General features: G+C 37.7%; 1 protein-coding gene across 2 annotated transcripts in view; it reads left to right on the forward strand.

Annotated features, from left to right (window-relative positions):
* CYSLTR1 (cysteinyl leukotriene receptor 1) overlaps positions 1-8,082 on the forward strand; it is a 34,543-nt gene extending 26,461 nt beyond the window's left edge. Inside the window, exons 2-3 of one of the 2 annotated variants that reach the window (XM_072430000.1) lie at positions 1,550-1,673; positions 3,131-8,082. In XM_072430000.1, the coding sequence (XP_072286101.1) occupies positions 3,245-4,111 (867 nt within the window). In that variant the 5' untranslated portion in view covers positions 1,550-1,673; positions 3,131-3,244 and the 3' untranslated portion in view covers positions 4,112-8,082. The remainder of the gene's footprint in view (positions 1-1,549; positions 1,674-3,130) is intronic. The other variant, XM_072430001.1, reaches the window with a different exon arrangement.
* Positions 8,083-18,448: the final 10,366 nt, after the last annotated feature.

Genomic DNA, 18,448 nt, shown 5'->3' on the forward strand with positions numbered 1-18,448 from the left:
CCCTTATCAAAGAATTAACTTTGTCCTATCCCCCATTTGTATTGTTTGTTATCTTAAAGAGACCTCTAATACGCTAAGGCCTAGCTCCTTCCTGCTCCAGTGCTTCTGTATTCCACCATTCCAGCATCTATATGGTTACCAACTTCTGCTTGTTCCTGACTATGATTGGTCACTGCCTGCGCTGATCATTAACCTATTCCTGGTTCAGATATTGCTTGTTGTCTTTGTACCTCACTCAAGGGTTACCTGCACCAAGTAAGGCACCAGGGTATTGCCAGAGAGTCATATGTCTGGGATCCAATTGGGGCTTATTTCCAGTTTTCCTGTGGCCTAGTATGACCCTATCCCTTCTGTCGTTTTGTCCTCACGTCCAGTATAATAAAATGTGTTCACTTAGATAGGAAAGGTTGAGATTCCTCACTTAAAAAGCAGTAGACCTGCTTTTTTATTGTATCCATACCTGTTACCAATAAAAGCACTAGGAAAACAATGGTCATGAGTTTTTTTTCTATCCATCTGTAACCAAAGATAGAAATAAAAAGTTTTTGAATTGGCATACTCTTTAACAGGGCAGTTTTTACAGCACTACGTCTATAGTCTTGTCTCTAGCAGTGCCTCAAAGGAGCTCACAATCTAATGTCCCTTTCATAGTCATATGTCTTTAATACAGTCTAAGGTCAATTTAGGGGAAAACAATTAACCTAACTGCATGTTTTTGGAAGGTAGGAGGAAATCGAAGTACCCAAAGGAAACCCATGCAAACACCTGGTGAACATGTAAACTCCATACTAATGGAGTCCTGGCCCAGATTCATACATTGGACCCAGTTCTGCAAAGAGTGTTAACCTCTGGGCAATCAGGAAATGTTTGTTTTAGTGATGTTTACAGCAAGAAATATGTTTCCTAGCTTAAATGTTTAATATTATTATTATTTAAAGATTAAATGTTTCAGAATATCCAGAGCTGCCTGGAGTGACATTTCTGATTTGTGGGCTAAAGAGAATGTGGTTTGAACCTGTTAGAATTTTAGAGACTGTATGTTCTCCTGTGTTGGCTTGGGTTTCCTCAAACATGCTGAAATAATTAACATACTGGTATGTTAATTAGTTGCTGCCTTAGGGGACAGGGACATAAGATATGACTATGGACTGGAACAGATTGGAGTGGACTAAAAAGGGTGACGTTTTATTCGGCTTCCAACTTTGTATTCTTCCCTGTGGCAGATCACCACCTGGTTTATTTTATTTTTTACATGGAGATTCAAAAAGTGATACCATTACTTAATTTCAAAATGTATAGCATGTTTATTAGTGAAATTTAAATGCTGCACACATCAGTGTGTCCATTGCAGCGTGGGAACATACATAACATACATGTACAGGTTTTTATTGGTTATATAGGCTTTCCCACTGTAGCACATAGAGGTCATCTAACCACATAGGAAATATTAGGATTATTACTTACTTTTACTTAAATGCATGCATTTTAAATTACAATAAATAACATGTAAAAAGGTCTAAAATAATAAAAGTGTTTTCTTGATTCAAAGGAATGCAATTTTTGATCAGAAGTGAATTACATTGGTGCTAAAACTAAAGGACCTAATGTTGGACCTGACTGATAACATGGACAGATTTCTTATCCCAAGTCACATGATGGAGCAGACTAACCAGGTAACCATTCTAGGCTCGTATCAACACAATCGGTACATTTAGGCACATTGTGGAACCTCCTCCTAGGAGCAATTAGGAGCAATAAATGAACTGTTGTTGTTATATGGTGTTGTTTAACTTAGCGGTCGCCAACCGGTGGAATGTAAGAAAATTTTGGCGGTCCGTTGCTCTGGCCGGTGCATCCCCCAGCAGGGTCAGGAGAAGGACCTTGTGAGGGTTGCACCAGCCAGAGACGTGGACCATGACCCCCATATGGATCACAGGTCCAGGGCGATGGGCAGGTTTTGTCTCTGGATACAACCCACCCACTTTCCCATCACAGGCTCAGACCTGCGATGAGAGAGTTGGTGGGTTCTGGCATCATGACATCACTCTGGGGGAAGTTTTTCCCCTTTTGAGTGACATTTGGCTCCTGGCACATGCGCGGTCTGAAGTCCCCAAATTTAGTGGTCTGTGGGCTTCAAAAGGTTGGTGACCACTGGTTTAACTGGAGGAGGTCCTCTTACTATTTTGTCTTCAATTGCAGTTGTTTTGGCATTTTTTTTACTGATCTAGAATGAAACAAACAATTTCAAACATTTGTTTAAACTGCAATTCAGGGTGTGGTTCAAATATACATATATATAAAAATAAGTCATAGATTTATCTGGTGCCTAATCAAATATAGGAAGCATTTGTGGCCAAGTGTATGTAGCTAAATGTAATCTGATGGCAATGATAAGAATTTCTGGTAAACACTTCAAATCCGTCAACAAGCTTTTACGGCTTAGTATTTCTTAAAGGAAATTGATAGTTTTTTTCAGTAATTAAAAATACATGTGCAATAGTTGTAATTTAGATATACATGTAAAATAGTTCAATTAGGTATAAAGTTAGGTCACATTACATAAAAAACTAGGTCATGCATAAATTATTTTGCTAATCTACTGAATACACGTGATACACATGGGATCAATACTGAAGCAAGTCAAACCTGCCTTCATAACCATTCTCCAGAAAAAGGGGATTTGATCACCAATATTATTGGATTACCCCCAGATACCTATTTCATGAAAAATTGGAACTCTGGGTTTGGAGTTAAGCAGTTGTGACCATGTAAAACCAAAGTTCTGAAAAAAATATGTATTGGACCATATTTCTCAGAATCTTTACATTACAATAAAGATCATGTGGTTTCATGAGGAGGTAAGGCATGTAGTCCCAGGAAGCCAGTGGTATAGGATATGTCCCTTGGTCTGTCAACAGAAAACTAAAGATGCAAGAGTAACATCCAAGAACAGCTACAAAATGTCTTTTAAACTTGAAAAAGTTCAGTTCCAAGGTTAGTGCCTATAAATTACAGCAATCAACATGATGGCTTTGAGAATTTGCCTTGTTCAGTTTTGTGTTTAGTTGAGTTTTAAAGTAATTTAGTATAATTGTTTCTCTTACCATAAAATAGTTCTTTGTTTTTACAGATTTTAACATCTAGTCCGTCAGAAGAAATCATGCTGAACGCAACAGAAAACAATAATGATTGGAATGGTGGAATTGAAGAATTCCGTAACCAGGTTTAATCCACTGCCTACTCAATGTTTACCGTGTTTGGCCTAGTAGGGAACTGTTTTGCATTATTCGTCCTTATAAGAACCTACAAACAGAGAACAGCTTTTCACATCTACATGCTCAACCTTGCCATTTCCGATCTGCTTTTCATCTGTACCCTTCCATTCAGAGTGGTCTACTATGTCAGACGAGGTGATTGGATTTTTGGGGACTTCTTCTGTCGTGTTAGCTCCTACTCATTCTATGTCAACTTGTACTGCAGCATCTTCATCCTGACGGCAATGAGCTTCACTCGTTTTCTGGCTATTGTTCACCCCGTAAGAAATCTTCGATTTGTCTCCATAACCAGAGCCAAATGGGCTTGTGTTGGAATATGGGTATTTGTCCTGGTAACAACCTCCCCATTTTTAATGAGTGGATCTGAACCTGACAAAAGTAGAAACCAAACAAAGTGCTTTGAACTTTTCCAAAATAACACTTCTGTGAAAAAAGTGCTCATCCTGAACTATATCGCACTTACATTTGGCTTTATCATCCCATTTGTCATCATTTTAGTTTGTTACACTTTGATCATTAGGACCTTGATGAAGAATTCCTTAAACAAACAGCAAACTTCCAGGAATAGGGCCATTCGAATGATCATCATAGTCCTTATTGTCTTCTTTATAAGCTTTATGCCTTATCATATCCAGCGGACACTTCACCTTCATGCAGTTAATAGTGGTTCTACTAAGATGATACTGGACCAGAAGAAGGTTGTCATCTGCTTGGCTCTTGCTGCCTCTAACTGCTGCCTTGATCCACTGCTGTATTTTTTTGCAGGGGAAAACTTCCGTAGAAGACTTTCTACCATACGAAAACAGTCTGTTAGCAGTGCACCTCGAGGAGAATAAGGGAATAAAAGGACATGGCTTGATAAATCTAAAGTGTTATCTGCCATAAAAAAGGCATGACCATTATACTGGCAATGATAGGATTACCTTTTTTAAAACTGATTTTCATGAAGAAATGAAAGATCCACATCACTGCAGCTAGGTATTCATAAATACCCTATGGCATTTCATTTTTCAATTGAAGCATCTGAATTTGACTTAACATTTATCTTGCAGTCCCTTTACATTAGAGCTGGGAGAGGAATAAGAAGCACAAGGAGCTTGTTGGTTGTGCTGCATTATTTAGCTGTTTGACTAGAGTTTGTCTTGGTGAGCGATGGTTTCTGCAGTCAAATGAGACATACAGTGCAAAACGGAATGACTCCAAAAGAACTAACACAATTCCCCATCTCAATAATGTGGAAAGTGTTTTTAAACATTTTAAGATAAAATGCTCTTAAAAAACCTCTTCAGTTTGTAAAGCTTCCAGAAATTGTTCAATTACTTTAGTTTAAAACATAAATTTTCACACAGCCATTCACTGATGCAGATAATGTTAGTCAAGGTAACAGTGGACTTCTACAGTGCCCTTAGTGAATCACCAGTGCAGGTATTTTTGGAGCTATTCAATTAACATTATCTATAATAACGGCTCATCCTCATAATGATTTCCTAGGCATACAAGAAAAATAATGTCATCTTGTTTTGGAACCCTGTACATCATGCTTTAGTAAAGTTATAAAAAAGCTACTTGGAAAGGAAATGTAGCAGTTAATGGTACTGGAGACAAAAATACATCAACATTTCTTTATTATGATATCTGGCCCCTTTAGAATACAAAAAAGGGTATTAGTTTTAAAGGTACTAAGATGTGGTACAGGTGTACAAAAGGTGGCATGCACACCAATGTGTAGGGTTCTATTTACAAACAAAAGACCCTCATGTGGTCTGGTCCTGAATTGGACCAAAGGGGGTGTGCAAAGAAAATATTGCACATTGTTTAAAATCCTTCCTATAATGTCATCCTGCTACTTGCCAAGTGCTATTACACTATACAATTTGATCCAAGCAGCTTTTATTCTCCATTCCAAAAAGTTTACGGGTTCTTTGAGCCAGGGGTCCCCAACCCATGGCCATGGTGGTGCACCCACCAGCGGAGTCAGGGGAAGGACCCCACATAGATGGGCGCATCAGCTAGAGCTGTGGACCAGGTCTCCCGTACGCATCACAGTCTCTGGACAGGCTCAGACCTGCGATGGGAGAGTGGGCATTACTGCGATGGGAGAGTGGGCAGAGTGTTCTGACATTATGACGTCACGCAAGGAGAAGTTTCTTCCCCTTTAAGTGACACACGGCTCCCCGCGCATGCGCAGTCCGGAGTCTGTGAAATTAGTGGTCCATGAGCTCCAAAAGGTTGGGGACCACTGCTTTAAGCTATATCTAAAGTATTATATACTGGCACAAAATATTTTATAGGCATTTTCTGCTATTATGACAATAATCAACAGATCTCCACAGTATTTATTTAATTGGTAGAAACCTTTCCTTTCTTTCAATCTCTTAATTGACAGTCTGTATGTAGTGCAGTTATAAGTATAACCCATAGGTACCTGCACAACCCTCTCTTGGCTTCCTGTTAAAAATAAGGTTAGATGATTCCCGACCAACATAAATGGTCAAGCTTGTTATGGAAGAGAATCTGACATGTGCACATCGGTCGCCTGATATTATTCATGGATCCATCTGGACCTTAAAAGTGGTGATCAAGCTGAAAAGTAATGATCTGTTCAACTTACTGCAACATTTAAAAAAAGGGCAAACAGAAAAATTGCAGTATGCCATTTTTCAGGCAAACAACCTGTAGGCCACGTAAATAATGACTTTCTTAGACTTAAAGTTACTCTATACTAAAATCTAAACCAGCTATACTTCAAGCTCATGTGAGAATTGATAAAATAGTCAAATCAAATCTCACTTTCTGTGCTGATGTGAATACACAGGGCAATATTTATAAATGTCCTTACAAACCGCTTAACAAGATGGATTATGTGTCCTTAGGTGCCATAACAGGATGAGATCCCTTTTACACCTCGGTGATTCAGCAAAACGTTTGCTTGATACATTCTTGGTGAGATTTCCAATGAAAGACACCTTCCATATGGATGAATAGTAAGGTATATAAAATTCATCTAAAACTTAAGTTTTATGCGAAGATAAGAAATGGCCCTAATTTGTATGTTACAGTTTATTACATTTTACTGTATATTTCAAGGCAGGATACCTTGAAACCATATTTATATGTGGACGTGCATTAACTAATCATTTTAAAATTATAATAGAAAAAGTGGAAACATAGCGGCTCTTTATGGTAGAAAGAAAACGTTGAGCATGAGGTAAAACCTATTCTTCTTAGAAAAATATACTTCTTAGAGACATAATTGGTGAAAGAGGCCATGGCAATGTTTCTAAGAAGTATATGTTTTAGTAATTGAAATAAAAGGTTTTATGTCATGCTAGACTTATTTTCTGCCATAAAGAGCCGCTATCTTTCCACTTTTTCTCATATAATTTTAAAATGATTAGTGTGATCATTTAAATTAAATCTGCTATGTACTATTGGCTCGGCAACCACTCTAGTGTTTTTTTTTTAACCTTATCACTGAGGGATTGGCTTCCTCCCCTTCATTTTAAAACTATATTTTGACTGGCCGACCATGTTTCACCAAGGATCAAGGAACAAATCTTCTGATTCATAGTACTGTATATTTACTGTTTACAACTGCATAAAAAATGGTAAAGTAGTTTTTATTAGTCAACACCACCTGAACAGTCTGCATAGGCACAAATGTGTAAATCATGTCCCCTATAGTGATGTCATAAAAAAATTACACTGATCAAAATGTGCTTACTAAAGACTCTTCAGTAATGTTAGAACCATTGACTTGCCCCATTTTATTATTTATAGACCTGCCGTTGCTGTCTACCCAATATTTCACAAAATAGCAGACATGTATCTGCTGCTGTTTTGGTCTGTCTACCTGTACATTCAGACGTCTATCTATGTCTGAATCATGACACCCATTTTCGGAGGTAACATTTTGTCTGTTTTAAACTTAGAGCTAGCAAAATACCAATAGAAAGGAGAGGTTGTTTTTTTTTATTTTATATAAAATGATATTCTGACTCAATTTTGTAACTTCTCAGGCGTAGTGTTGTCATTCCCTGCATATATTGATGTCCCAAGCACTGGACCACAAAGTTGCATGGACGTATTCATTTCAAAAATTCTTTGTGTGGTTTGCCACTCTTGGGACCATGGCAGTAGCTTTCTATCTGCCTGGGAATGGTTACCTGTGTGGTTTTCCACTGCAAAACTGAAAGGGACCTGAAAGTTAGGCTATGCTCAGACTGGCAGTGAGGATGTGGTGCTGTTACCCCTTCCTCATGCTGCCCCGGGCAAGACGCTACATGGACCTCTTCTCTGCAGCAGCCCCATAAATATGAATAACAGTGAGTGGTTCAGTATGTTTATACCCCTAATATAGAAGAGAACCCACACCTAAAATCCATATAAAACTTTCTGACATCAAATGTCATTACAGCTTTACAATCCTAGGCCCACAATGATATCAACTTACTAAAATCAACCCTAAAAAGTAGGTTGATGCAGTCAGGAAGATTCTCTGCATATATTATAGTAGAAATAATTACAAACTGGATCACTTCTTTAGTTCAACTAATGCTAGTCATATTTTTAAAGATTTCGTTACCAAAATTACAGAAATGCAGTATGAATATTGTATGTATCATTTGCACAAGTAACTACTAATCTTTTATGAAAAGCAAGAGAATGTCCATGCACATATAGATGGTTTTTGTTACATTATTTTTATACATTGCATTTTTTTGTGCCATTGTATGTGATATGTAATTTATTGTATATAGAGTATTTGCATCATTAAAATAAAATGTATGTATCAAAAATATAAAAAGTCGGTTGTTTTTTGTCTTGGGTATTTTTTCTTAAATCAAAAAAACCTTTAAGAGGAACTAAACTTTATCATTTTATTCATAATTTTCATAGTTAGAAAAAATGTGAGCAGGTAGGTCCCTTAGTGCAGGTGATGTCCCTTCTGCAAAAAAAAAAACCTGCCTGATCACCTCTTTTCCCTGTGAAATAGCGTCTGTTACCATCTTCACCTGGCTGTCAGTTCTGGATCTTTGGTCTGGATTGGCCAGGCCACAATGGTGCCCTATGTCACGCACAGAGAGACAGGACCACTAGGGGGCGCTATGGCTTGCACGGAGGTGGTGTGAGCCCTGAGAGGGGCCAAGGCGCAAAGTCCAAGATGTAACCAGGTTTTCTGCAGAGCCTCTGATGGTGAGGGTGTTGCGCTGCTGGTTACGGCCAAGTTCTGCTCCATGAGCACACCAAGGTGGGCAACCACGGTACTAAATGACCAGGCAGATGGATTGTCAAGCAGAGCCGGGGTCCAGACGGGCATCAAGCAATTTAGGTTAGGTCACACGCCAGGGGTCAATAGCCAGGGATCCAGGAGACAGACAGCAATGACACAGAGGTCACTGCAGACAACAGGGACACTTGAGACACTGGAAAGAGCAAGAGGCACAGGAGAAGCAGGGATATCCACAGGCAGACAGGAACAGAACAGGGAAGTTGGCTTGGAAACAACAGACTAGACAACGAGGGGTTAACGCAGGAGCTGGACACCGGAAACACTGGATTAAGCAAAAGGTGTACAGGAACTAGCTCACAGAACTAGGGAGCTCTGCACTAGTAACTTGTTGCACGAACACAAAATACAGTCTGTGAGCTAGCTAAATAGCCAGGGCTGTTCAAGAGGCTATTTCCTGATTGGCCAGTGGATTGGACGAAGTTGATAAAGCTTGGAAACCGAGGCATGCGCAGCGACAGAACTGAAAGCATGCACAGGAGAGTGATGCCTGTCCTTTAGTGAGGAACAGGTAAGTGTGACAACCTACACATGCATGGGAGAGTTTATTTATTCCTAGCATCCAGAGGTATTTGTGGATACCTGCTTTTGTATGCTTGTTCAAAACAGTGTACATTGAGAAACAAAAATCATCAATAGGAAGTTTATTTTGTTTCAGCAGTAACATTCTTATGTGTTCTGCAAAAATGAATCTACCTGTTCACATTTTTTCTTATATTAGTTTAGTTCAGACATAAGGAAGAGCTACATTTTTGTAATATAAATATATAGGGCCTGGTTTAATAAAGCTCTTCAAGGCTAGAGAGGATACATTTTCATCAGTGAATCTGGGTGATCCAGCAAACATGGAATGGATTTCTCAATAATCATTTGCTATTAGCAAATGTTTTCAATCATGGACCAGATGCATTCCAGGTTTGTTGGATCACCAAAAATAAAACCTCTCCTCCTTGCAAAATGTGAAACTTTTTGTGTTTTCTTCTACAAACTGCTCATTTCAAATACCAATAATTTGGATCTAATAAAAGTTTTCAGAAGAAATGGGATACCTGAAGTCTAGAATGAAGTTATTACCAAAAGGATAGCTGAAATTCAGTTTTCATACTTGTCCATTTTTTTTTGTTTGTAACAGTGTAGGGTTTTGACAACTACTGTAGGGTGATTTATTTGAAGGCAATAGGCTTAGCATTGCTAATACTTGATACATTTACTTAGAGCTAAATTCCATGCAGATATACAAAAAAAAAAAGCAAAAGAGGCTTGTCATTTGTTATTTCATTAGTTCAGTGTAATACTTTAAAGCAAACAGTGAAATACTTGGATTTCATTTGGTATCAGCCTTTTGCAATCCACTGTTAAGAATGGAAATAGGATAAACAGCAACAAGAATCTATAAAGTGCAGCACAGCTGTGTAAATCTTGCAACTAGATGAATCTTTGGCAGTTAAAATAGATCCTGTATACAGGATTATTTCATTGATATATTTAGCTGCTTGCCTGGAGTTCAGCTTTAACAAGGACCATGCAAAGAATCGTGTAATTCTTCTGGATTGGCACATTATCAATTTTTATTTTAAATTTTATTCAATACTAAATGTTCAGAATTGGGTGCAGATTCAAGGTTTGCTAATGTTCTCAACATAGGTCTTAAGCTGTATTTGTTATGGGGTTTTGGCTTCCATTTCCCTGCAATTGCTTCCAGGGATCAGCAGTTATTATTAACACCTAGGGTCACCTCCACAGGGGTAAAAAACTCAGGAACTGAACCACATATATCCCCCATACATTTTCTTTTGGTTTACCCTAAATTTCTGTTTTTGGAAGTCTGGCTTTTTAAGAAGTGAAGTGTGATTTACATCAATACATAACAATGCATTTGCATAACACTATCTGGTATTTGGAAGACCAGCTATTTCCCTAAAGTTAGGTGAGAATTGTTTTACTAGGAATTTAAGGGCTTATAATCAAGAACAGATATGGCTATTCGCTTTTTGATATACTTCCTTTGGTCATTCTTAAAATGCTTCATGAAATTTAAAAGCCATTCTTAAAATGGAAGTTGAAGTATGGAACCTGCAATGTGTTCCAGAGTTTTTCCTGCCCGATGGAGCTGAAAAAACTCCATGATTGGTAGACTGGTAGACTCACGGAGGTGAACCATTCATATTACTTGGCTTGGGACTGGACTCTTCATCTGGCTTTTTACTTTTTGCTCATTCCCTTTATTACAGCTCCACTGGTTTATGGCTCAGAAACTACCAGAGTGTTAACCTGTGCCCAGGATAAAACAGTGGTGAGGCCATGACCAGTGATTTTGAAAAAAAAATAGTAATCAACATTCTCTTGTGCAAAGTCCGTAGCCCAAGAAGTCTCTATATCCACTGGTACTTAATCATGCATTTGTAAGGAATCATAGTGTGTTAAAATGAATATAGACTGAAGTGGCTAGTTGTAGTTCTTGAAGCAGCCCTAGATGAGCAATTATTACATTGCCCAGTGATGAGTAATTTACTGAGAACAGCATGCAGAACACAAAGCAGAAACTATACTAGCCTATTTCTGAATAAATTCTTTTACATCAGGTCTGAGTGCTGAGGGGTAACAGTACTCAGTAGTTGGAAGGTATGTTCATTATCAAAGTTTCTCATCTTAGCAAAACAAATGAAGACATCAGCACCTTAATACTCTTTCTCTGCTGGATGCATTTCCAGCTCAGTAGAAATTTAAACTAAGTGCAAAGAGTCCACAAGGATCTCTGGATAAACAGAGATGATTGATGTTTGCTAGAAGACCATGAATGTTCAAATAAACCCACTAATAAAGATGATGGAATCTCTGATGCCCTGATTGGGCTTTGCATAGCATGGCATGGACAGTACAACATAGTAATGATTGCATAGAAATAGGTGGCAAGGGGGCTTCTGCCTGTAAAGGTTGCTCTAGCTTTATTAGTATGATGTGGAATGTTTACATGGCCAATATGTAGTTTAACCACCTTGGCGTTACACTGAACTCTAGATTTCTGTACCAAAAGCGTTACAGTTTTTCATTAATTTTTTTTTTTAAATTGTAGACCTGTAACTTACAGAAATATGTCCGAACAGGGTTCTAGTAGATATCATGAATATAAAAAAAAGTTTGAAACACACAATCATGTAAAAAAAAATACTTTTAATAAAATTAAAATACACAAAAATCAGCTTAAACAAGAATACATAAATAAATGAAAAATACTGAAAATGCAATAATTCGGTATACTGTATAGTAATATATTTTTCTAAAACACCTCCCTAGTGCCCAACCGTCCAACGTCATATACCTATAGACAAAACCACATAAATATATTTTGTATTATTTTGTATTGGACTGGATACAGAACTTTGTATTGATTCCAATACAAAATATTTGAATTTCCTGCTATGACCCCCATCGACGGGCGCATGCACGCACATCATCAGGAATCGCCGAGGGACGCGTACGCGAACGCCGGGTATTCTAATTCTTTTCAAACTTCTGTACTTCCATGCAAAAAGTGTTACATTTTTTGCATGGAAATTTATTTTAGATTGTAGGCTATAATTCACCAAATTACTCAATAATTACTTATAATTCACCGAATTACCACATAACTCACCGAAATATGTCCAAAATTTTATAACTTTAATAATACATTTTTTTTTATAAAACATAAAAAAAACCTTTAAAAAAAAATCTTTAAAAAAAAAGTTTAAAAAAAAAAATAGTGTATAATGTAATGTACAGTAGCCTATATAATATATATAATACAATTATATATATATATTATATAGGGAGTTCTTTGTATTGGACTCAATACAGCTTTTTTGTATTGAGTTCAATGCAAAGGAACTCAATACAAAATTTTGAATTTCCCGCCCCGCCTCCCTCCCGCACCGACGCATGCAGCGACGTCACCGGGAAACCCCGGTGATCGTCACTCCACTCGCCGGCTGAAGCAAGAAGACGGAAGACGTGTCCGGAGGAGCTGCGGGGAGGTGAGTATTTTTTTTTTCGATTGACGCTGGATCATCGCCGCGGGGACCAGGTAAGTGAGGGGAAATTAGGTAGGGAGAAAAGTTCGGGCTTATCGATAGTTGTAACTTTTTTTAGCCCGAACCAAGGTCGGGGTTATCGGTTGGGTGGTTAAAGAGATGCAAATGATGAAATGTAAGAAGCAATGAAGAAGAAACCAAGAGCTATATGTAGTCTACAATTCAAATGCATTAAAAAAGATGCCAAAAAAAAGGACTATGAGCCCGGGCATATCTGGGGGTTCTGCCCAGTGACACAAGATTACCAGTCTGAAGTTTTCCAACTAATCTCCAAAGCGCTACTTCTTACCAGTTTGTCTCCCAGCCTGGCATGTGCTCTATTGAATAAATTTGACATGCCTCTACCTAAATTTCTTAGGAAGTTGTGTACTATATATAATGTTAACAGCCAGAATTGCTCTAGCTAAAGTACAGAAAACGCCTGACAATTCTCTCTCTTTCAACAAAACTTAACTGGATAATGGTAAATTACAAACGCATTCTCAGTGACATCCTTTATGCTTTCAAACTCACATGGAACCCAACTCAACCCAACCCAGCTCTTCAGGATAAAGACTTTCTTCGCATAGACTTTTCCCATTTCCCTTTCCCATTCCCTCCCCCTAATGTGTTGAAATGTTGAATATTAAGACATAGTTATGATCTCTCTGCCTAGTTGCAATTTTTGAGAAAGAAAGGCCACTTTTAGACTTGCAGTTGTAGAACAATGCTGTGAGACACTCCAAGCTGCCCCTCTTCAATGCTGTGGGGTGTAAGACTTCGTAGGTTGTGTCAAACACAGTTCAACCTCAACTGCACCTAAGTGAGTGAAGTTGCACATAAGATTTGCTGTGGTTCAATGTTTTCAGGTATAAAAGTAAGCAACCACTTTCTAACATCTTTCCAAATGCCATGAGCTGCGATTGAATGCGGTTGCAATCAAGTCAATGGAAGCGGTGGAGGGCAGCCAAAAGCAACAATTGGCATTCAGCAACAACAACCACAACTGCATGCAATCACATGTGCAAAGTGATTCTCACCCACTTCCATTCAGTTAAAGAAGAGCAGGTGGGAGTGTGGTTGAGCTTGCGGTAGACTGCTGTGTCACTAAGCATAGGTAATAGCAAAACCATGCTTCTAGCCAAAAAACATATTCTTACCTTTAAAAAGTTGAGTCCCCACCCACCACAGTCCGTCTTTAGTAATGGTGCTGTGGAGGATGAAAACTCTGGAGTGGTGGATACTAAGATATTTCCCATTGCAGAGAGTTACACAGCTAGGAATGTTCCCATTCCTACAACCATCAGCCAAAGGAATGCTTGGAAAGATGTATAACATGGCTCAATGTTTATTAGGGTTCATTATGGGGGGCATTCCATTTGGTTGATGGTTGTCAGGATTGAGAATGCTTCTCTGAAACAGAAAAGGTTGACCGTATTTAGATCAGTTGATTTTTCATGGACCACTATTATTTTTGGTTGTCACTGACCACTAATTTCATGGACTCCGGACCTCACATGCGCAGGGAGCCGTCTGTCAATCAAAGGGGAATAAACTTCTCCCCAAGTGACATCATGATGCCAGAACCACAGGTCTGAGCCTGCGATGGGAGATCCGGCGGGCCTGCGATTTGTATGGGGGACATGGTCTGTGGCTCTGGCCCGTGCGCCCCCCCAGCGAAGTCACCACCGGCCAAAACGGACCACCATTTGGCAATTGCTGATTTAGATGGTGGTGCAAGAGAGAGAAGGAGGTAAAAGGATTTTAGAAGAATTGTCACTTGTCTTGTGGCCTGCATAGAAGGGTATGAGTATATTTTATAACCATAACACTTATTTTGTGTTCGTTATTCTAATATATCATATTATAACAATATTTATTCTTTTATGCCACATATAACATAGCTGAAACACAGCTGTATGAAAAATTTTATTATTTTTTTGTCTGATATCCCATAATTACCAGCTACATCTGTGGAAAACATTTGTTTCCTAGAACAAGTCACCTGGGATCCAGCTCGATAAAAAAAAAAAAAAAAAGTGAAACAAAAACAGGAAGTTTTATCTGTGCTTTTATTGTGATGAATATTCCCCCTCCACACGCACATTGTTTATATACCAATTTCTGCAACACCTACAATCATTTTTCAGATGTAGAAATTTTTAGATTGGAAATGTTCTTAGCCTGAAAACTAAAAACTAATGCACCCATTTAAGATAAGCTTATTACATTATTTTTAGAGTTAGAATATCTTTGTGACAACAATGAAGGGAGGCAATGTACTAGCAAATAATCATTAACAACAGCACAATTCTTTCAGTTTATGTCATCACTGGCAACCAAAGATTTGGGGGGTGCAGCCAACCTTTGTCAAGGCAACCCATACAGTGAAGAGATTTGCAATACTCTACACGATAAAGCCACAAATCTAAAACTGACTTGTGAAGCTGCATACTTTGCACCTCCCTGTGTCTACTCATATATATATATATATATATATATATATCCCTAAATACAGATGCAGTCTAAATAACTTCCCGTCGCGTAGAGGTGGCCATACTTTACAAATATTGTATCCCATTCCTCATTAAGTCATAGTTACTTTTATCAAACATCTGTTTACAGTCCTAGAAGAGACCAAACCATCTGGTGTACACAAATACACAAAGGCTGCCAACTAGTTTGACTTTAGACATTGACCCTTAGATGAGGATATCAGCTATAACTCTCCCAAGTGTTTTAACTCAATTTATTATGTTTTATTTGCAAGATACACAATAACCTGCATTTCTGTACAATAAATAGTAGCTGCAAATGACAAACCTGCATCTATAACAAGAACAAACTATGGCACAGGACAAAAAAGTGCCTTGTTCTTATAACCTCCATGTTGCATACTATACTTATTACATCTGTTTATTCTATGTCTATTTAATAGTATGTTATAATGTTAGCATGCTGGTTTTAATCTTTGGCTCTGTAAAATGCTTTCCTTTATTTTACAAGTCGTAAAAAATGGTACAATGAACAAATTCTACATTGTAGCTGAATATTGGCTGTCCTACACATGCCCAATAAAGAGACTAAATTATTTTTTTTACAGTTAAAGAAGGTTACAAATAATTTACCTTTTGTATTAGTTATTTGTTCCTATTGAAATCATATCCATTAGCCAGTGATTGCTCATTAGTTTATCCAAATCCACCCTAATTTACTCCTTCTTCCCCTTCAACCTAGTCTTTCCTAGTTTTTTCTTCTATTTGCTAACCCTTAATATTCAACTATTTTTTTACGCAGTCTGTGTTACATTAAAAAGTGCGATGTATTATTTTTTTAGCACAATTATTTTTTTGTAGCCAACCAGTTTTAATGCTTTGTATTGTATTATAATTTTAGTGTCACCCAAGGTAAATTATACAATAAAATCTCATTTTAAAAACAAGAACACCTATTAGAGATGGGTTTAGGAAAGCGGGATCTTTTGGCATTAAACATTGATTTATTATTTTAGTGTTGCACCAGATCGATGCAACATTCAACTATCGAAGTAAAAATAGCACTCACATGAAGTTCATGGGCACATCATGGAGTGGAAGTCTTGAATCCTGATGCGTTCCATCAGAGTATAATGAGATATAAAGTCATTGATGTTCCAGCCGGATTGACAAGGCTTTAATACAGGTACTCTTATGTGCTTGGAAAGGGGTTCCTCCAACAAACCTTGTATATTGTAGAATTGATCCTGGGATGAGAACTTTCTGTCCTGTACTTAACCCTTTTCCTACATAATTGGACCATTCAGTAAAAATGTTTCTTCCTCCGCAGGATCAGACAAAACAAGTTGGCCTCTGCCTTCCCCCCAAATGAGCATTAATGAGCCTTATGTGCCCATGGTCATCTGGTTTTAACTTCCTGGACCACTTTCTGTAAGTGCTAACCACTGCATGTTGGGTACTCATCATCTGCCATTTGAGAGATGTCCTGACCCAGACACTTAGCTATCACAATTTGGTTTTTGTCAGAGTCACTTGGATTCTTACACTTGGCTAATTTACTGCTTCCAACATATTCAACAAATACCTGCTCACTTGCTGCCTATTACGTTCCAGCCTTTGACAGGTGCCATTGTAGCATATATTGACTTAACCTGCCGGTGGTTTTGTTTTGGCTGGTCAGAATGAATATTCATAAATTATTTTATATTCATGTATTTTCCGGGAATTGTTAAGAAAATAAAACTATCATTTCCAGTTAAGTATTGCCTTAACCATTCCATTATAATTACCACAGATTTATGATTATTATCCTTGGAAATAAATGAGGAATGGACATCATTAATAATTTATCCTTTACCAGAATATCTAGAAAGGTATGTCTGGGGACTGGCCGGAGAGAGGAGAGCTGAGTGCAATTAAAAACTGACTGTGCTGCTGCTGCAATTATTGGTTAACTTGTGAAATACTTATAACATTTACTTGGAATGTGTGAAATATTAGCAAAATAAACTTTAGAAGTAGTATTTCTATTTTGAATTCCCTGAGTTCCACCTAACCATGTATATGTCTATTAACAGCAATAAGTCCTGTACAGACGTCAGATAGAAGGCAGATTACTGTCCCTGGAAACGTTCTTCTGTGATTGTTTCTATTGGCAGAGGATTGAGAGCTGCTCACACAGCGCTGTTCTGTTTTATATAGAAAAAATGGTGAGGATGAATGAGTGGCACATTGCTCATTTCCTTCCTGCCCTTTGGCTTTATGGTGTTTCTTAATGCACTATAGATAAAGTGAATTCTGCAGGACATTTCTTAGGTACAGATGCAATGTGATTTTGGTCAGACAGTGACTCCTTGTGGACAAACTTTATATAACAAGAGATTTTTTTTCCTGTAAAAGTTCAGTATCCAGCTGAGTTTTTTTTTTACTAAAAAAAAGTTTAAGCTGTTCACTTAGCAAAGTGTATTATTAATGGTCAAAGGACAATTCACTTTGCTTAGTGAATGTGGTAAAACTTGGCTGACAATCACTTGCAACCAATAATCCTGTTTTTTTTCTCCTTTTCCTCCACATGCAAAGTAAATTTTGACCACATTCACCAAGCTATGTGAATTATCACATGCAGAATAATGCTAGGTGAAAACTCCTTTAGTATATGAACCCGATTGGATCAATAAACATGTTGGATAATGTATTTATCAAGGGTCTTGGTCACTTGTCTGGCACATGGGCACCTGCACTTCCAGATTTTGCCTTAGTTCACTTTGTTAAGCAAACAGCCTAAACTGTCTTAGTAAACCAACCCCACTGGGAAGTTTGATGTCCTCCTCATTTCTTTATTACCAATACAAGTCAAACATTGTCTGCCATTGGCAGCATCGCAACCCCAACTGCCTAACTCTACAAACTGGATGGACAGTATATATATACAAATTTCACTGTTTTCACATTTTTTACATTGGGTTCAATTATAAAATAGATAAATCATGCAAAAAAAAAGTTGATTCAGCTTTTTTTCATTGAATCCAGTGTGATAAATGTGTACATGTTAGTTATGTAAATCTTGGGAGAAAATATAAACAGACCTCATTATCTTTAAAGTATTTGTAAACCCTATCACTAAAATCTCAAATGAACTTCACCATAATGTTATTGTTTTTAAATTTATTTGAAAAAAATTAAACCTTCAAATTTTATTAAATTAGTACCTGGTGATCCTTCTATTAAAGCCCTATTTGGGGCACTTTTCATTGTAAAGGTAACAATGTTCTCTCCCTGTCTTCTGTTTTGTTGCATTGTTACCTTGTCACTTCTGAACTTTTGATGCAGACTCCAAGT

This window comes from Pyxicephalus adspersus, chromosome Z, assembly GCF_032062135.1.
Source record: "Pyxicephalus adspersus chromosome Z, UCB_Pads_2.0, whole genome shotgun sequence".
NCBI lineage: Eukaryota > Metazoa > Chordata > Amphibia > Anura > Pyxicephalidae > Pyxicephalus > Pyxicephalus adspersus.